The sequence below is a fragment of the Microplitis mediator genome, chromosome 7 (genome assembly GCF_029852145.1).
Source record: "Microplitis mediator isolate UGA2020A chromosome 7, iyMicMedi2.1, whole genome shotgun sequence".
Lineage (NCBI taxonomy): Eukaryota > Metazoa > Arthropoda > Insecta > Hymenoptera > Braconidae > Microplitis > Microplitis mediator.
Window position 1 is genome coordinate 19,215,604 of NC_079975.1, and position 22,701 is coordinate 19,238,304.

The 22,701-nt window shown below is 31.1% G+C and overlaps 1 protein-coding gene across 2 annotated transcripts in view; it reads right to left on the reverse strand.

Moving 5' to 3' along the window:
• LOC130672211 (protein slit) overlaps positions 1-22,701 on the reverse strand; it is a 263,294-nt gene that overhangs the window by 24,101 nt on the left and 216,492 nt on the right. For both annotated transcript variants that reach the window (XM_057476628.1, XM_057476627.1), the window contains 2 exons: positions 2,327-2,398; positions 2,064-2,207 (listed from right to left, as the gene is read on the reverse strand). In XM_057476628.1, coding sequence (XP_057332611.1) covers positions 2,064-2,207; positions 2,327-2,398 — 216 coding nt within the window. The remainder of the gene's footprint in view (positions 1-2,063; positions 2,208-2,326; positions 2,399-22,701) is intronic.

Consider the following 22,701-nt stretch of genomic DNA (forward strand, 5'->3'; position numbering starts at 1 on the left):
TGTTTCCTTGAAAACGATTTAAAAATGTAAAAATGTATAAAGATTAAGAGGTCTTTATTTTAGGATAATGCGATTTAGCAATTGCTACTACCAATTAAAGTTACAGAAAAAATTTTAACGATGCTGCAAGCAAGCACTGGATTCCATGATTATCTTTAAATCCTCTTGGCACGTATCTCTACTGGCACAAGACCACATAAACTCTCTACATACTATTTTTACTCAAGATAACAAAATAAAGTAAATAAATAAATAAGGCGCCACGGAAAATAAATAACATATATTTTAAATAGTGATAATCGTAAAAAAGTAATAAATTTGTAAAGTATATACTTCTAGTTAAGCAAGCACCTGCACTTGATACTAACAAAGTAAAAAATATCGAATGAACATAAAAGTGTTCTTAAGTCGTATCCTAGATTGTATTACATTTCATTACAAGAGAGAGCGAGTGTAATATTTTCGAGGCAAACTACAAGGACGTGCAATTGAGGCTCGATGCAATTGTTGTTTGTGTTGGTATTATTGTTATTGGTGATGTTGTGCTTGAGGATGATGAGGCACCAGTAACTTTTGAGACTCATTTGTCTGGCCACTTTGTCAGATGATGGATGTATCTCATGCTTGGCATCTCACGCCAACATACCTCGTCTCGATTATCTTTTATGAAAATCATATCATGGTATTGCTTCACTAACACAACTTTCATTTATACTAACCGTGTGCACCATTCATCGCGTGCACTTTTTGACTTCACGACCTTATTCTTTCTTTCTCTTTTTCTCTCCTTTTCTTTCTCTTGTGTAGCAGCTGCTGAAGAAGATCGAAATACACCAAACGTTAACGTCCTGGTACAATCGAGATAAGCTGTTAAATCACGTCTGAATGTTTGCATTTGTAATTTCGTCCTTGGATAATTTTTTATTTACTATCAAGATTTGCTTAAAATTTTAAATCTTTGTATTTTAATTTGTCATAAATATTTATTTTATTTAAAACAAAGTTTATTAGCTTGTATATTCATGACCTGGGGCAAATTAAAACTAGGGATTCGTATAGACGGTATAACAAGTGTGTAGAGAAGTTGAGTTTATTGAAACTCGGGACACGTGACTATATTGACTGTAAAGAATGTAATGTAGACCGCGATAGTTTAAAATTTTATACGATACTTTATATTGTATAGTTTCATGGTAAATGTCGGAGGGTTTAAGTTCGATTCCTGCTGTGTTTATATGATACTTCTATTATGGTATTTATCTCTAAGAAATATTGCTAATAAAATTTAATAATAAAAAAATTATTTTAGCTTTTCTTATAAACCTGTCGGGTATACTTCCGACCCCCATCCCATACCCTTTGGTATACGTATAAATTGTTTCCTAATAAAGCGTAAATAATAGTGACGTGTATAATTGGTACCAGCGATAGGGATCTAGACTGAATAATCAGTACTAATTGATATTTATAGTTGGCATAAGAAGTCGAGATATATACTCTTTAATTCTTGATCACTGGCCAGGCGTAGGTTCAAATCCCAGTGGAGCCGAAAAGAAATTTTCACACACGAAGTTTAAAGTTAATTTGATTTGGTTTAAAAATTTGAATTTAAATTTGAAATAATAATAATTTCTTCTAATACCGTAAGATGGACTGTGGCGTCAGTTATTCTCACTTTGATCATTTTTGTCATCAGTTATAGAGTTAGGTATGAAGCAAAATGTATCAGAATGCCTCATTGATGATTCCACACTGATACATGCGGGATAAAATCTAATTATTGACAGTATTTTAAAGCATTATGATTCAAAGATTATTTAGAATTGAATTAAAGTTGAAAAATTGTTAAATCAATTATGGTGTCATTATTAAATTTTTGCGCGTTTAAACTGAAATCCTTAAAAAAGTAAATTCAAGGGGAGGAGGTATTCGAAAGTATAACGAAGCTGTCTTGTTAAACAATTGTTATGACTTGTTCACTTAAGATAAAATGAAAAGAGTTTTCCATTATCAATTGATACTCGAGTTAATTAATTTAATTAACAGGTTAACTAAGTACTTACAGTCTTCGTAAATTCATCATATTGCTGAATAGAGTGTCTGGTAGATAGCGAATTTGATTATTGTTTAAACGTAATTTTTCTACTGCTACCAAATCCTTAAAAGCTCCTCTTTCAATTGTATGAATTTGGTTGTTTGATAATTGTCTGGGAAATAATTAAACAATGTTATCATCAATTATTGATGTCATCGGTTATTTCAATATTTCAATAATTATTTATATACGTATTGAAATTAATAATTAAGATTAATATAAAATACTTACAATACATGAAGAGCTGCCATATCTTCAAAGTCAGTCTTAAAGACAACAGAAATATTATTCCCCTGTAGGTCTCTGTAACAAAACAAAAGAAACAAGATAAGTTACAATATTATATTACATTAAAACAAGTATTTTAATCAATATAAACAATTGGGTTGCTTATGAAATGAGTAATAATATAACAACAATAAGTATATTTGTTCTCAGTAGCAATAGCAGCTAGTTCCAAGTTAACTTCTTAAGAAGTTTGATGCTCTGTTAAAGCTACTGTTAAGTTACGTTGTAGTTGACAAAGAAATAACTCTGTTATACGAGTCAAAGTGTGAATTTGCTCTTGTCAATGTAAACTTAAAAGGGAATAAAAGAGCAGGAAAAGAGTAGTAGTGTGAAAAGAAAATAGTGCAAGTAAAAATAAAATGAAAGAAGTTAAAAAAAGAAAGAAAGAAAGAAAGAAAGAAAGAATATTAGAAAGAAGAGGAAGATGATGAGGAAGCAATGACGAAGGAAGTGAGTCGACGTCAGATGCAGCCGTCTAGTTGAGTACCAACGTCCGGTATTCCCGTTGGAAAAGAAGTTATTAAGGTCTTATTAAACGAGTTGATTTTTTTTATTGCTTTATTTCTATTTTTACTGTTTTTTCTATAATATTGATGAGGGAAGGGTTAAGTTAACGTAACCAAGAAAGAAGGAAGTAACGAGATTTGACTTCCCGGAGGATTTTAAATGTAAGATAAGAAATGATTCTTTATACAGGCAGTATATGATGAACCACCCAGAGGGTTAAAACAAATTACTACTGTGATCCCTTGACATTCGGTCGATGACGAGAACGTGACGTTAACCCATCATCAAAATTTTATCTCTTGATCTTTTGATCTTACAAATTCAAAGCACGTTTCGTGCTCTTGTTGATGTGCTAATATAATCGCAAAAACGTGTAATTTAGTATGTCGATATAACAGGACAGAATTTTACCAGAGTCAATTGAATTAAGAAATATATATAGATATATTTACTATGAATAATGGATGGCAAGTTTATTTAGTTAAAATAAATTTATGGTATAGTAAGATAAATGTATGGTAAAATAAAATAAAAATTATTTCCGTCGTATAAATAAAATTATAATGTATAGATACATTTGTATAGTGAGCTTTGACTGTAAGAAATAAAATTTAAGCTTAAACTTAAACTTACAGACTATATTTTCTCATTCGCACTTACAAGAGTAAAGAAGACCAGAGAGAAAGAGAGTAACAAACTCGACGGATTTGTGCTTCCAAGAACGACGCCATGGCTTTTCGCGTCGGCGGCGCTTCTTGGCTATGCTCAATTAAAATAACTCTGGTGTAGCTTCTTAGAAGTTTATCATGATAACTTGATAATTTTTCAGGTACTAAAGTGTCTCGATTAATTGTCGTTGTTGCAAGTAATTATTTATTGTTTTTAAATTTCATAAATTCTTGGGCGTTTATATATGTTTATTATTTTTTGAATCAATATATTACTCAACATCACAGGCAAGAGCCTTGCAGACATCTGCGTAGGCGTCGTCTTCAAGACTCTAAGAGTAGAGTGTCTGAAGAAAATACTATGATGTACTTTTATTATATTCTAAAAATTTTTTTTTTCACTCATCTCATAAAGTTTTGATTGATTGAAATATGACAGCATATTTATTCCTCAAGAATTCAATATACTACGCAGTTCTATCTGTCGTATGTATTGTACATAAGTTATTGTCATACAATCATCAAGAAACTGATGGCATCAAAACAGAATAAGATACTACGCATATATACTACCCATTATATACCAACTACAAATAGCTGATGTTAGCTAAGTACTGCGAAATGAGAAGGAATGAGGATGGTATCAAGACGCTACGGCAGATGTAATCAAAGTTTGTAGACAACCACTCAGCCTCCTCTACTTTGCAGCCTTGAGCAGAGAGAAGAGGTGACGTCAAAACCAACCGGATATTCATTTCTACCCTCGTCATTGGATATGCTTGACCCTGATCTGTACAACCCTTATATCCCTATCAGATCTTTAAATCAATAATCAATAAATGTGTGAATGTAAGTAATATCTTAGTACTTCCAGTAAATATATTTTAAATTAAGAAACTTTTCACCCCAAGGGCGAAATCACTGTGCTTTTTGGTATTCGATTTTTTGCGGATATTTCACTCACTTTCAACCATCTCTACGCTTTTTAAAGTACATTCAAATAGGTTGAAATTTATATCATCATAAAGAGAATTTATTAAGGAGTGATTATAATACAACATAAAGTTGAATCTTTAATATGTTATTTTAAAAATAAATCATTTTGAGGGAAGCTCTGATGTCAATTAATTAAGTGATTTATTGTGATTACGATAATTCACGAATAAAATGGCTCACGGGCTTAATTTTTTTTATTAGCGTTAGTTTGGTGATTAAAAGAACCTTTTCGTTAATTGCTATCCAACTCTTTTTGGTTTAATTGCAATTAATAACAACTTGTAATTCATGTAAAATTTAGTTGCCATTTTTTTTTTACTATTATTATTATTCTTTTCCTTTTATCTCTCCATCAATTACTGGCAGCAGCACTAGCGTAACAGTAGGATTGAAAAAAAGCGACATCTAAGACAAAAAAGCGGGATATTTAAAAAAAATTAAACTGAAAATAAGAAATGAAAAAATCAAAATAATATTATAAAATAAAGGTAATGATTAAAAATAAAATGAGCGATTGAGGTGTGCACTTTTTGATTTTCCACCATTCTTTTTTACTTATTTCTTTGTTTATTCCATAATAATAGGCTCGATAGGTGATAAAAATATTAAAATCTAAGTCTTAATCATATCCGGGATGCTTTGTAAAATAATAATAGTAATAATAATAATAATATTAGTACGTGGTGAAAAGATGATTCAGCGTGAATTCTAGCGGTGAATTGGATAGTCTTATAGGTACGTAGTAAATATTATATGGTGTAACACAACAAACGTATACAAGACCCACGTATACAATCGAGCCCACGTGAACTTCATCGATAGGGTCTTATAATAATAATACGTGGGTAAGCTATGCACTCGTCTCTCCTCATATAAGTATAAAGCCAAAGCGTCTTGACGCATTAACGGTTATAAGTATTTTTTCTTTATCGTACTTACTTAGATCATTACACCCTCTCTATTATCTTCATACTGCCTATACCTGACTATTAAAGTGTGCAAGTGCTCAGTATAGGGAGTAGTGAATAGCGTGACACTCAGGTTAGCGTATCCACCTACACATTTATAAAAAGTCCCTAATCATATATAGGTAGTGGACATTCTATCGTATAACGAATGGATGCAAGTTGTATGTCTTGTGTCTTGTGACAAGTATTATATACTAACATCTTTAAAGTATCCCGACCGATAGATAAGGACGCGAATGAGAGTGAATAAGGATACAAGAGGAAGGAAATACACTTGAGAATTAAACCAAGTGTTGGGTTCGACGAATGAGAAGAAGCATATCGGTATACCAGGTTGACAGAAATTTATGCATCGTTTTAATAAACATGCGATTTAACGGTGCGGAGCCTGTTAACGAGGCGAATCGTAGCGGGGGAGTCTACTCTTTTATATACTATATCATATACTCTGTATATATGTATATATCCTCTTACTCTTATACTCTTACTTCTCGGTGTGCATTCGCTTTTGCTCTGATTTTTTTATTTATTTTTATTTTTTTTTGTTTTTACTGGCGATGAGATATTCGCGCGGAAATCTCAGGCGCAGTCTCGTCGACCACACTACTGTTACCATTGCCGACGTCGAAACCGACGCTGCTAGACGCCAGCGAGCTTTCATTAATTACGCGAAAAATAAATGAGTAAAAAGAAAATAAAATAAAAAATGGATGAGGGTGGTGCTGCTGATGGTAAGCGAAAAAAAAGTTGTAATTGCAGTGCATCCAACTCAACTAAAACTCGCGTACACTAACATTGTCAACAACGCAATTCACAGTGGACACAAGATAGTACTATAGAAGAGATAGATATAGAGTTATGTACTAAAGTAGTCAGTAGCAGCGGCGGTGGCTTACTTGGACAAGCATAAAGCTCGAAAAAGTAGAGAAAAGAAATTCTTATTCATTTAGGACGGTAAACAGACGAAAAGTTGCTAGTTGGTGTTTTCCAGTAAACTTACTTTTAAAGTATATAGTATCCTCTATAGTATATTTAAGGAGTAAAATACTACTTAAGAATTAAATGAATGAAGAATTAACGTAGACGTTAATTAACCAAGTTCGCGTTAACGGTAATTAGTCGTAGTTGTATAGTTACCTCTTGCATTTAAAGTATATAAGAGTAGACGTGTCGCGGGTATACGGGCGTCATTTAGATTTAGAAGCTTGATTTCCATCGTATGAAAGCGTGCACCGCGACCACGCACACATTCACATACACACCCCTTCAAGCGTTCTCTTTGTAATGTTTTCTAAGGCGTATATATGTATAATTTAAACTTGTGCCGCGACACGTACTAGTACGTGATTTATCCACTTACGTTAGCAAGGTCTCGATGCTGGTGAACAACGCCTCATTGTCAGTAACATAAACCAGACAATGAATTATCGATGTACGATTATTATCGATAAGCCTCTCATATTTACATTCCGATTAAATTTATAATTTTTATTATCATCGTTTTATTTTAAAATGAAACAACGTTGAACGTGCCGCATTATGTAAATAAGTAGACACTATTGAGTTTTTAGCTGGTGATAAAATTAAATTGTCTGTAACTGATTTTATTACATTTTATCTGGCTGATAAAGCTAAAGAGCCGAGAAGAAAATACCGAAAGACGGTTATTGCTCTGGTTGAGGCGTCCTTGTCATTGCTGTCGTTGTCAAGGTGGATTTAACCACATTTTACTACAAGCTCATTTTCTACGACAGTATAAAACTTGACAGGGTGATAAAGTCAAATGACCATGTTGATTCGCTGTTCAAATGAATAGATAAGGAAATGAGCAAGGAATTACAACGAGACAAGAATGTGGATAGACATTAATCACACTTGTGAAACAGGTGTTGTTTGTAAATCAAATTATATATGAGTATACATGTACATATGGGTGTATGTTATCGTACGGAAAAAAATTATAATGAAGAGAAAAATGATAGGACGGGATGAGGGATGATGAATAATTATTATCGACTTATCATCGTGTCATCTTTTCTGTCATTAAGAAACTCACTCTGATTTTGATTTATTGTTACTCTACTTTACATCATGATTAATTGTTTTATAATGACATCAAAAATTTTAATCTTGTAGTTTTTAGTGATTCTATCTACACTGTAAAAAATTGAGGGTGAATTTGGAGTGATTACGGATTTTATTTAAAATCTGAATTCATTCCGTCACTTGGAGTCTGAAGTTGAAAAAAAAATCACTCCACATACGAAGTAAATACAGAGCTTGTTTTTTCAGCGGAGTAATTACGGAGTGATCTAGATTTTATTTAAATCCGCATTCACTCTGATTCGGATCTTTTATATTAAAAAAAACTTCGTTCTTTTCGGAGTGAATTTTACTTTGAGGGGATCAAATAAATAAACAGTCATCCGTTTCGCATTTGCTCCGGACTTAATCCGGGTTCACTCCGCAATTTTTTCACAGTGTAATGTTAATAATATTAAAATAAGTTTTTTCATTTCAATATAAAAAGAATTAATTTTTGACACATATGGAAGTAAAAAATGATTGCAATTTAAATAATAATTATTTGAATTGCAACTTTATTTAAAAATATAGTCCTCTAGAATTGGCTGAAGGAAAAAAGTTAAAATGACTGAATACTTAGTCAGAGGAAGAAATATAAATGAGTTAATAAAAAGATCGTAAAATATTTAAAAGATCAAAATTACAAATCGTAAATATAAATAAGAATAATTACTTTAAATGGATGATACTCGTCGAGAAATGTTGTTTGTCAAGATAAAAATAATAAACAGCCGCAAGTGTAATCATTTTTGTAGGGTGAGAAAATAAATTTACGCGAGTATAATTGTGCAATTGTCGTGGCCGCTTCTTTCTTATCTACAGTAAGAGTTACCCAACACTTTGAGAAGCGAGAAAGGGATGAAAATGAGAATGAGTAAGCAAGAGAGTATGTATAAGTACAGAAAATAAAAAATAAACAGAAAAGGTAATCGTACGGGTCTTTTGAATAACTCGAGAGTCGACTGCAAAATGCAGCTTTTTTTTTACCTTTTCCTTCTTTTCCGCTGTATCTCAACTTGTTTCTTTAGTAGGAGACACTGTTCTGATGATACTCGTAACACTTCCTATCTTTTATTTTTCTCTTTTTCTCTCTCGCTCTTTCTTTCTTAAGTTTCAACTCATATCGTAAACCGCGCTGGTGGTTTTTATGCGGCAATTATACCAAAGTACATCCATGGGACTTGGCCTCAGTGGCTTTTGTCATTAGTAAACAAACTCATATGTTTACTTTTATATTCATGATTCTTTTTTCCGACAATCATTTAATCCTCTTTTAATATACAAAACTCTTCTACTCTTTGAGTTAAAATAATTGTTATTTAAGCGGCTAAAGAGTTTAAAAATTAAATAATCTTGAAAGCGCAAAAAGCCTTTTGGCTATCTTTCAATCTTTGTACTGGTTTTTCGTGTCTCTCGCGTGATGGCGCAGTGTGTGGTTACCTTGAAGAGTTTGTAACCGAGCTTTGAACGCTTGATGTATTTGCGACCGAAAAGTTATTATGGCGAAGAAAAAAAGTTTTAAAAAGAAGAAAGCTAAAGCTAAAGTAATAATGATAAATAGTATATTGTACACCAAGGAAGGAAAATAGGACATTCCGATCCGAGTGTATAATTGCCTACCCGAGCCAAAAGCGAGGATAGCAAACACGTGGATTGGGACGTCCGACCTATCTCCGTCGTGTGGATACGATTTTTCATCAGATCTGCACCTAAAAATTCGAATTTTTGCCTGTTTGTGGAAAGTATAGCGCATCGCTAATTCGTAGCATTTGTTTTCTCATAAAGAAAAGAACGACTTTCTTCCCTCTAAACAGGGTAGGAATTTAAACTTTCGGTGTAAGTATGGTGAAAATATAACTATTTTCGTCAAAAAAAAAAAAAATAAAAAATAAAAATAAGATAGAATGATAAACAAATATTTCTGATTATTAAATGTATCTTGAAATGTACATAATCATAAATTACAAACTTCAATCCGAGAAAAATCTTTAATAACATTATCCTGACTAAAATAAATAAATATAAAATTATTTAATTAATATAATGCTCGACTTAATTACACTGTATTTATCCTACAATTAAGCTTCTCCTTTTCTCAACATTCGCCGTCGTCGAGTAACTTAATTGCTAGCCCCATAATTGCTAGACGTAACTGGTAATAATACGAAAGCCTTATGATATTGACTGCACACAGTGAATTTTCCTCAACTCTGTTATTCTTTTTATTTTGTATATATATAATTAATATTATTATTATTTTTATCGTTAAAATATAAATTATTCTACGTCGTTTCTCAGAAGGTCAAGTTGGACTGTTGAATCAACGCTCAGTTATTGCGATAAATTGGCTCAGTAATTAAAAAAAAATTTTTTCTAATAGTTAAAAACAAAAAGCAGCTGCTATGATTCTTTTTTCTTTTTTATTGATGAGCACGGTATATACATAGTATAATGATACGCTTCTCAACCCCATCATCTAAACCATCTCGCTGCTAATGGATTCATAATCTTAATACGTTGAGGTTCGCGTGCTTGTGCTCAATTTAATATTGCTCGCGATATCCAAGTAGACTTCTATACAACTACCACTGATGCCTTCTTGACGAGGCACGTGGAAGCCGGCTTTTAGTTTCAAAGTCTTTATATATATCAACGATCAGTTGCTCTGGTTGTTGTTATTAGAATTGTTGCTTTATCTCTCCATCTTTTCATTTAATAAGCGCCATTATTGGATTGATATTACTATAATAATAACCCATACGGCGTAACTTTATACAACAAAAAGACATAAATCCGTTTTATGATCCGGATAATTATAGTCCCTTTAATGTCACTAGAAAGCTCTTTTCAATGTCAGTGCGTTATTCGTTACATCGAAATCCGGTATCCTTATAAACACAAAAAGCCCAATGTGTCGTAAAAGTTTTACCACCGTTATTTTATCCTTCAATTACGGCAGGTGTACCGGCAATAGCATCAGCAATACCAACACAAATACAAAAAAAAAAATTTGCGATTTATATACATACACATACACATACACATACACGCATCCATCGCTATTTGAGTGGTTTGTGAAAATATATCGTCCGTGGTTTGTTCGTAAAACCTGTGGCAACATTGGTTACCGAACTAAAAAGAGCTTAAAAGCTTCGAGCGATGCATTTATTGCCTTATGATGAATCAACGAAATTTTTCGGTCACGATGCTCTGTTGGTTATAAATAGTGAACAGAAAATTCAATGAACTTTATTACGATAATGGAAAGTGGAAAAAATTTTATGCATACATACATCAAACCAATGTATCGATAAAGTGGTATATGGTTAAAACATTTCGTTAATGCCTCTATTAGCCAGCAAAAAGAGATAGAGGATACAAAAAAAAAAAAAAATAGCTCGGATTGTTAGTGAACAATTGGAGTTTTTGAGTACAAGGCGTGTCACACAATTTTTGCTGGATTGAAAGCGAAAGCTACAGATTTTCACGGGTTTTCGTTTCGCGACAGCAGTCTTGGCGCACGTGCAAAATGTCTTTTTCTGGCGCGTCAGAAAGGCGAGGGCGTCGTGTCTTTAAATATAGCTTAACGGCAAAAGAACACGAGAAAAAGAGAGAAAGAGAGGTAGATTTTAGAGTTAAGAAAATTATGGTAGTACTCTCATAAGAGCTTGAGAAAGATATACTATAATGAAAATATAAATATATACGAACAAGTCTTTGCTAGTTATAGCATTATGTCACGTTAATAATGTTCTTCAGCTACTGCCCACTGACAGTACACTGGGATCTTGTCATTTAGTTGCTTTGTTTGCACGACTTTGAACCCACTAATTAATGATTACAACTAACTAAGGATAGTTTCTTCCTTGGCAATGAAATAATCTGTGTCTATCGTTTTAATATTCGTATTTATTATTTTATTTATATTTTTTGTTTTAAACGTCAAGGGATACCAGAATTGTACACTCGTTCGCAGTAAATTACGCTCAAGTCACCAAAGTCTGTAAGCAATTAATCCTTCTGGACACTAACAAATTCGTTGTGGACAATTACTTAAATTATTAGTTATAACGGTGCTTTTAATAAAGTTAAGTAAAGGCAATATAATGTTAAGTCGATTGAGTATGATGATAATTGTAGCGAAACTGACACGTTAATGTTAAGGTTAAACCAGTATATAATTATAGGAAAAAAAAATCAAGGTTTATTTTACAGAGAGAAAGAAAGATCATTATTCTGATTACTTTAAGTGCACGTTACATAATTTTTGATAATTAATAGTGACCGAACAATCTTTAATCATCAATAAATATAACAAGCTGCTGCAATATTCCGACGATGTATAGTAAAAATTGATTTATCACTTTCTTTTTACTTTATTTTTATCGAGATTGAATATTTAATACTGAAAATAATTAAAAATCAATATTTATATTTCTTAATAATTAATGAGTTATATTTGGAAAATAAGTTAATTAAAGTTTTTTTTAAATTTATAATTTGGAATTCTATTCTGGCCAATGAAAGTGATTTTTTTTCATTAAAAATTAAAATAATATTTTTGAAGTTCGCTAACAACTTGTAATTGAATTGTAATATAAATCGTTTCAATAATGTATTCATATTGAAGAATGTAAATTAGTTTAAAGAACTATTAACTGATATCGTAATTTTTATGATAATTTAACTTGATATACTTTTTAAATTTTAATTGTTTTATTTAATTGAGAAATTATATTACGTTAAGCTAAAATGTAAATTATATCGAGAATAAAGTTAATAAAAACTTTGGTAGACTATAAATCATTATATATTCTATTTTTAATTTGTCTAGAAAGTATGAGATTTAATAAATATTAAATTTATAAATTTCAATGATTACCATTGATAAATTGAACAATCATTTAATCTTTTTAATCAATTATACAATATATATATATATATATATATATATATATATTACACTTATATTGGTTTATTTACGAGCAGTATTTTAGCTTGATATAAAAAGAGTGTTTTTTTTTACCTTTTTTTTCTTAATAAATTACAAATTTCTTATCGTAAATAAATAAATCAATTGTTAAGGCGTGATTCAAGTCGTGCAATTTACTATCGCGATGTATGAATCGAGCATGCAGAGAGTAAGTAAAGAAGAAATATCAAGCGGCAAAATCTGCGTTAACCAGATCCCACAAATTGGCGTGAGCTTATACTTTCAACTTCACAGCACTAGTTTTAATACTTATTTTATTATTTCTCTTTTATGCTATTTTTCCAACAAATAATCCAATACATACAATACACATATATGGTGTTGATTGTGTTCCGTGGTTAGATTATACTATACACGGTATACTCATGAAAATCCTATTGATAAAACTTAAAAATTGATAAAAAATACAATTGTTGGCAATAATTTTTTGTTAATATCTTTATTAATTTTTTTAAACAAAATATCCTCAAGTCCTGGTACCTCCGTTTATTAGTATTATCACTATTGAATAAAAAAATTGATCAATAACATACATACGTGAAGATATTTTACATTTTTTTTATTTAAAAATGTGTAGTTTACATCGGATGGTACTGTTACATAGCTTTTGTTTATACATGTTTTGTCGAGACAAAGTGCAGCATAAAGTACGTTTCAGTGTCGTTGTAATACATCCCGTGGGTATTGGACTCTTTTACCACGATCGATGATACTTTATTGGTCCGCAAACGAGGTACCTTGTTTTCTCAGAGGATAAAGTGAAAATGGAGAGTGTAAACTTGTCTCACAATTCACCTGAACGATAATAAATTAATGATATATATTATTCAAGATGCTATTTTCTCAATAAATATATTTCTCAATTCTATGAAACCTTTTTATCATTTATTTTCACAGATAAATAATACAATATGTCTACTATAATTTATTTCATTCCCACTACAGTCCAACCTCGTTATGAGAAGACGATTTACAAGACTCTTTATTTCAATTTGCTAAAGATTATTTCTTGAACGCATTCCCTACCACTCAATCGACTTGAATTTTGCGATCATACTGCATTATAAAACTAATTTTCAGTATCCATGTTCTGGTTATTTTGCATCGTTAGTCGGAAAAAATAAAAAAGTAAATTCCCTATTCAATCACGTAGTGTTAATTATTTTTATTTCCATTAGTCAAGTTCATTATTAAAATCCGAATTTCTCTTTCACAAAATAAAGCATCAATAGTCTTATTTATTAAGAAAGTTCGAGCTCAAATGCAGTCAAGCACGATATTGGAGGAAGCCTAATTTTTTCGTATATTTAAATATAAGTTAATCAACAATTTGATTATTTTCCAAAAATAACTTTCAAGTTTCGTTAAAAAAATACGAAATCTGTCAGCATTTTTTACATAAAAAAATGATATTTCGCAGCTCTATGATACATTTCATCTAATATCAGTATCACTTTTGACACCAAGTGATGAAATGTTTAATGGATTTGATCCAAATATTTTTTTTGTTAAGAGTAAAAATAAATATTTAAATTTCATTATTTTGACTACGTTGGTGAAAGAAAGATATATGTATACAAATATACTTAAAATCTCATGTGGATTTTAAAGCCCACGAAACTCATGTTGCTCGTCAAATGTTGGGTCTTACCTGGGGCGAATGCACAATACTACCAAAGTTATATTTTGATAGGTGCCGGCTGGTTATATGGCGCTCAAGTCGTCCAAGATGACATGCCCGTCAGACGGGTGCAACTTCTCAAAGTCGCTTGTCATGCCTCAACTCAGCTCGGAAGACGAGGTACGAACTAAACCTGAGACAGCTCTCTGAATACCAGATAGAGGTTTTAAGTCTCGCTCCACACCAACCACGATCTTAACCGTCTCATTTAAACTCACCAACAAACTAAATACCTTTGGAGTAGATTGCAAGTAAATGGGCTTTATGACTCGTCGATCCACACCTCATCTTTGTCTGTGTGAACAAGTGTGCATAGTCCGCCCCTTGTACTTGATTCGCTTGTACGAATGCAATTCTACATCATTAATTTTAATGATATTATCAAACATAACTATCGAATCTAATTTATCTACACTTTAACTATAGAAAAAAAAAATATAATTATACTTTTTTATTGTTGCTGTAATTACTGAGAGGCGATAACACACAAGATAACAATGGTTAGAAGTTCATTTAGAACATTGTCATTTTTTATAAAAATAAACTTTTCTCAAGAAAAGAATATTATTTTTATCCAGTTGTAACGTCATTTTTTTTTTCTTATATTTTTACAAGCTATTCTGTACGTGAGACTGTCAAGTTTTACTTTTTAAATTTACCTACGATATTTTTCAAGAAAAAGAAACTTTTTTCAAACATTCTAAAGTTGTCTTTTCATAAAACTTTGTATAAATCAACTGGAAACCAAATTTGAATTCTCGAAGGCATTTTAAAAAATGTGATCCTTGATATTTTATTTAAGTTAAAAAAACTACATGGCATTAACATTTTTTACAATACTGATTGTAGGGCTATCACTGCGGTAATGGAATGTGTCTAACTTTAAGAGATATCATGACGACGAGTAGCATCTCTTTGATACCGACAGAAGAATAAGTTAAAAGAAACTAAAATAGAGATTATATGGTATACTTTGGTTGGTCATTAAAAATTATAAAATCTTACGGCTCAAAGTGATTTCCTGATGCACTCGACACAGATTATCCATAAGTTATCAGAGACAAACTCTATATTTATAGATCGTACTACTGCTTTCATAGTAATCCTAATGATATTTAAGACCACCAGAAAAGTAAAAAAAATAAATCCGATAATCCTTAAGCATATTTTAATACTTCAGAATTTAATATATATTTTGAAGAAAATAAATTGAGATGTAAAAAAGTATAAATTGGAATGAGAAATAAAATGTATTGGTCAGAACGGAGCAATAAGCTTTAAGAGAAAATCAAAGAGATATGCGATTTGCTCGACAAGTGATCACAATCGCAAATTCATTTTTCTTCCTTATTCACTTGGCTCGTTATCATTTTGTAGAATAAATGGAACGTTGAGAATCTTTGTATAAGTAATGAATGTGGATAAAAGAGATTAGACGGTTGAGCAGTCTCAGGTTCGGAGGTAACTAAGGTTTATTAATGATTTCTCTCTCTTACACTACGTCTTCTTATTCGTACTTTTATTCTTTTTATTTCAGTGCTTCTTTTCTTCGAGCTTTTATTCTTACTTGTCGTTTCATCTGCCTTTAAAATCCGTCGCTTGTCTTTCTGACAAACCTATTTTTTTTACTTTTATCTTTGCTGTGACTTCTTTTTACATGTTTAACTTGTTCACGTTAATTAAATTTAAAATTACATCAGACGAGGAAGTTTGCAATGTCGACCTAGATTTATTTTCTCTTTTGATTTAATACCTACGAAAATTTTAGTGCAAGTGAAGGAAATATTAAAGAATATATGATAGTGTATGTTTTGGTACTTTAAATACTGATATATACATATATACACTTAATATACGTGTTTATATTTCTCATGATTGCAGATGCATTTTCGTTAATCTTCTCTCTTGAAACAGCCACCAGGCAAACCACATATTCAACCGCGGTCGAGCGCTAAATTTCGGTTGGACGCGCGAAGCTCTCATGTTATATTTTGCCACACTAGTTAAGAAGTTTACGGCAAACCGAATAAAAATAAATATAGAAATAAAAATAAAACTAAAAATGAGACGAAAAAAAAAAGAAATGACGTTTAACGTGCGGTATTCAATTTGACTTCCGTTGACGCGTTAGATTTTAATGCGCCCGGTGATATTGAGAAATGATCTTTTCAACATTTCCACGACACTTTAAATAAAGTTTTTATATTTATCTGTCATATTATAACTTTTATTTTTGTATATAACTCAGAATAACGATTCATGATGTTTCAATTAGTAAAAAATAATTGAGTGAGTTACCAGTGGGAAATTCAAATTCCTTCACAGTTTCTGTGGTTATTTCTATGAATAGCGAAGACGATGAGAAAATTAAAGTTTAATTTGATTCAAGATTTAATCAAGAGGATGTTTTTACATCTTGAAACATTTATAAATACAGACATTCCTTGAAACAAAGATAATTTTTTATTATGCCCTTTACTAAGAAAAAAAAATAAATTCACGATATGATAGAATTACTTAATACATCAACATTAATTTCTTTATTCAGCGCTTGCCTGATTATCGCGCCTTATCGTATCTGGAAAGCAAGTCCTAAATGGCCGTTTACCAATCGGTGATTAATAATTCGTCAAAAGGCAAATGACGTCCTGTGTTTCTCAATAGCGTTTGATTATAGGATCATAAACAAACGCATTTGAATCCATAATCACATTTGTTTAAAGTCATTATCGACCGCTCTCAAAAACAAACTCTACTATTTTCACAAGAGCAAATAATTTCGACACTAAATATATTTGGAATGAGTAGTACAATTAATCTAACAAACTTTCATGTTCATGTCTATGTATAAAATTTAATACCTAGCGTCGGAGTAATCGAGAGTTTTTAATAAAGAACTTATACACTTGCACCTACTCGCGTTAAAAACATTGTGCTTCCCGTATAAAGACTCACTTAGCCCACTTGCAATGCAATGTACTATTTTATAATTCTAAATGAATTTATTATCATTAAACAATGTATTAATAATTACTTAAAAAAATTCTCGAGTTACTATTGACTTACATTTAATTCAACATAAAACTAATTAAAAACATTTCCATACTTTAAACATTTTTAATTGGTTTTTATAAAATATAGTAAATACAATCTACAACTTTGTGATAGTTTATACTAGAACTGTCACAGTACTTTTTAATAAAAAATTCTCTTTGTACAAATATATATATAGATATACATTAACAAAGAAAAAGTTATAAGTCGAAACGTGTTTTAAAACTTGTCAGTACTATGCACCAGAATTTGGTGATCCGTAACGTTGAAGTAACCTATATACTATACATATTGGTATAGATATCGAGAAAGAAAACTCTTGAGAAGTAAGATTGACTACGATTCAATTTTAGTTGGTGTGAAAACACGACGTTCATTCCTGTCACATACACTACAAACTACTACTACTATAACTGTTGCAACGAAAACGATCTTCAATGTAGTCAGTTAGTTTTGTAGATTGCAAACTTCATTTTATGGACTTTTCAAGCTTGTCGCTGGTTCTTCAATAGAGACGCTTGGCTTCGACGAACTCTCAACTTTAAGTCTGATAAGCACTGGTTTAAACTTAAATACGAGAATTTAATCCAAGATAAATTATAAATGAATATTTTATAAAGATTATCGGTAATAATTTTACATTTCCATTATATCGATTACTATATATACATATATAAGTCTTGGATGGAATATTAAGTTGTCAATGATACTAAGTAACGATAGTCATTGACTGAACTACTGAATATATTTATATATTTAAAAGATCGCAATACAAGTGAATAAGAAAATAATAATCATTTAAAAGTCTCTCGAATGCAGTGGAAGGTTATGGATAGAGAGTTTGTTGAATGCTTGAGTATCTACAACACCTGCTGCAGTTTGCTGTTATATTGCTGATGCAAGTCCAAGGGAATCGTGAAGTAGCCGAGGGCTAGCTCGTCTAACCGGTACTACAGCGTAAAATTCTCAAGTATGCACTTGCTGGCGAGGAAATACTGCGTTATATGTACAAGCTGAACTAGAATTTAAATCTCAGCTATCTTTTACACAAAAAAAAAGTATTAAAATCAGGATAAAAAATTATTTTTCTTTTTTTCCTCAACTTTATTACACTATGCAGAGGCTTGAATGATAGAGTAGATGCTGGTCTCGCAACTGATATCAAATGTATTCTTGATAAGGATGCTATTGGCCATATGCTCTCACCGATAGGTAATATCGATTAGGAAACCACTTCCTCGCAGAAAGTTCCCTTGGGAGGTCGACTGCATTAACGTACTCCCCCGCCTTACTGGCAATTACAATAATTAAATGTCTCAGCATGATTTACATATTTTTATGTCGGCAATTTTTCTAGTTACACTTGATAATTAAATTTTTTTTTACTGTGTAGCAATTTACATTAATTGATAAAATATTAATTCAATTTTAATATTAAAGTAGAATTTTAAAATTTAACGTAGGAAAATTTTTTTACTTTTACGATATTTTTTTTTTTTTGAATGTAATTTCCGGTTTTGGAATTTAGCTACTCAGAGACATTTTTGGACTGTAATCGGGAGTGAATTTAGAGTGATCACGGATTTTATTTAAATCCGAATTCACTGCGTCACTCGAAGTTCCGGAGTTTTAAAAAAAATCTCTCCGCATATGGAATAAATAAGGAGTTTATTCTTTCATCGGAGTGATTTAGATTTTATTTAAATTCGCATTTTCTCCAATTCAGAATTTTGATACTAAAATAATCTCCTTTTAGGAGGGAACTTAACTCCGAGGGAATTAAATAAATAAACAGTCACTACTTCACATTCACTCCGGATTTAATCCTCGTTCACTACGCAAATTTTTTACGGTGTATTTTTATTTATTGTTATTTTAAAGTTGAAATAAATTTATGTGTTATTAAAGCATTAACTAATTAATCACTCAAATAAGCGATGAAAGCTTCTATAATCCGATATTTAATATATTTTCAATTGACATATGTTAAATTCTGATGATAATTATTCAATATAATATCAGTGTATTATTGAAATTATTGAATAAAAAGAAATGAAATTGATATTTAAATTGAAAAATACATTCATTAAAAAACACCCGGCAATAACAATATTAATCAATATTAATATATCGACACCTCATTCATCAGTAGGTATTTATCTTCCGTCAATAATTATCAATATAAATAAATTTATCATCAGGAAAATACTAATTCGTTATTCAATTAGAAATTATATTATTAACTCAAATGTATACTTTCCTATGACAGAATAAATTAAAATAAACAACTATGTCACGTTATTTAATCAATAATTGATAACACTTCAGCATCATCGGGATAAATAATGTAATAAAATTTGACATAAATTAACATTGAAAACATAACAAAGTGACGAGGTGTAATGATCGCCGACCAACGTACAAACTGGGTGTGGGGTATCGGGTTAAAACGGTTCTTCATGCATGTTCTCTCAATCGCGAATGGACTTTCCGGATTTAATCAGCGCAATAGTAAACATACCGATTAAACTGCGGCTTTTGGTAAACGTCGAAATGGTTCAAATTTATCGCTGATCTCTGTATAAGCCGGTACTTTTTGAAAAGCAATACAAATTAAATATTCACTCTCAAAACATCCATCTCTATATCAACACAACTATTTCTTCTCTCTCTACAACCCTCTTCTCTCACTTGGTTTTATTTCTCAATGGATTTTACTATGCATCATGAATAGAATAGAATTCATCGATGCAAATACTTGTTTTATTGGTTGAATAAACAGTATTTGTGACATTGGCCGTAAAACCGCGGAGTTTACAATAAACAGATTGACAGTACATTACAATACAGTATATAGTAAAGGAACTCGAGTATAGTATAGATGCTTTTCTGTCGAATCACTCGGGATTTTGGTTTGCCGCAGTCTCCCGACGGGACTGTTAGAACTTGAGGATAATCGACCACCCGTCGTTTTGAAACAGGACGTCCCGATTGTGTCCAGACGGTGAAGCAATTCGTGGAATTGCCCCATCTCTTGTTATCCTTTTCCTTCTCTATACTTTTTCTCTCTATCTCTTTAATTCGTCTCTATATACCTTCTTGAAGGATAAATTAAAACGATTTCATCAATCGATAGCAAATAAAATTAAAGCCCACGTATCATTTTGAAATTTAATCCTGCCAAATTGTACAGTAGTATCGTAAATTATTATTTTTATCTTCGTATCGAATTCCACGGAGATTTAAATGGTTGATTGCAGCAACGGCAGCAGCAGCATCAGGTACATCCCCAACGGTAACAACACAGATGAACGGCTGAATCGATTAATTCACCAGAAAATATTACTACCAGACTGTCTGTATTCTTAATAGCGTAGATATACTTAGAAATAGATGCATCTACTTTAGATTTGTATGGATAAATTTTAAATGTTAAATAAATACGGGTCTAATAAAATTTAAAAGAGGATCACCGATTAGGGTCTGAGGGTACACCATACATAAATATAAATATATTTAAAAGTCTAGGTCTTTTAAATAAATTATGTATCACGGCAAATGGTAAAAGGATAGACTGGAAAAAATTTTTCGAATTGTTGACGGAATTAATAATTATTTCTCGGGTCTTTTATCGCTCAATAAATTATCGTCTCAGACATTAATTAGTATAAATATTCCGTGCGAACGGTTTTATGGCTGTCTGAATTGCGCATAATGATCTATCATGTATGTCAGAACCGATCTCACATTAAATTTTCTGTATAATACTTCTCATATCCTGGTTAACTCCACACTAACATAACATAACATAAAGAGATACTTGTATTGCGTGTTAATTCATCTGCCATAATTCAAAGATATCTCGATACGCTAGATAATATCAGATAACGCTCGTAAACTATTACACATCGTTGACAGGTAAATCGTAAAATCTTAGATCTCTGACATGAAAAAATAAAAAAAATAAAGAAATACATCAACCGCCCGTATTTTTTAAATTTTACTATAATTTATTTTACATATTAATTATTCATTCACCATTAAGTGAATCATAAATTTTTCATTGTATCAAAGTAGTAAGATTATAATACGGATATAAATTTACAATACGATTAAAACACATCATATTCTATTGAATTAATCATTTAATATATATATACATGCTGAGAATACGTATTACTCAATTTCCATTATTATATAATAGATTATGTAATATAGAATAAAAGAAATAAAATATGAATGATTAAATAAATAATAATGACGAAGCAATAGTTCTCGATTGGAAGATGAGACGAGTGTTTTTGATATACGCGAGACCAATAGATATTGAGAACAAATAATAATAACGGTTATTGTCATATATATATACTTGCTCGTGAAAATCGCTTGTGGGTGTGGTACTTGTATATTTATGTATATATGTATATGAGATTTATATATGTAGAACTCGACGACGTAATAAAGCAAGCTTGCCATTTATGATGGTGATAATAGTAAATCTAATCGCCGATATTTTCCAAAGTTCGTTGAGACGTGAAATCGTTCATCCCGATCGAATTTAATATTTATATATCCGAATATATATGACTTGATGCTCTACGAATGATTTTTATTAACAATTTATTGGTTACACTGTGAAAAATTAGCGGAGTAAATTCGGAGTGAATGCGGAGCTGATGGCTGTTTATTTATTTAATCTCATCGGAGTAAAATTCACTTCAAAGGGAAGTTTATTTGAATATTGAAACTCCGGTTCGAAGTAAAACTCATTCCTAAAAAAATTATTTTAATATCGGAATGAATGCAGATTGAAATAAAATCCGTAATCACTCTGAATTCACTCCCAATTATTTACACTGTAAATAATGATTTAAAGACAAGCTGATAATGAGAAAAAAAAAGTACAAAGAACAATAGGGTTTGGTCTTTGATGATCGATACGAGGATCCTTTTTAAGATCTCGAATTAATGAGAACGAATAAGAGTCTGATTTATGAGCTTGTGGGAGAGAGTTTGCCGCGGGGTGTGATCTACGATCGATTTAGAGTGTTGTGTAGTGTGTGCATGGTCTGGCAAACACGCGCGATACACTCCTGGTTAATCGTTACTCTTGTAGGACGTATCGAAGCGAGGATAATTAATAGCCAATCAGCGAGGGTGCATCAGCAGTGAATACTAAGTAGTTAGACTCTCAAGTACACTTTGTATCAACTACTGTAGTTATCCACTGTCCTACAGTATATATACGTCTATGTGTATAAAGAAAAAAAAATAACGCAATGACAGAGGACACAATATAATAAAATAAAAATGGTCTTTTAAAATTATATGAAATTAATTTACTTTGAAAAATACGTTATTTTGTC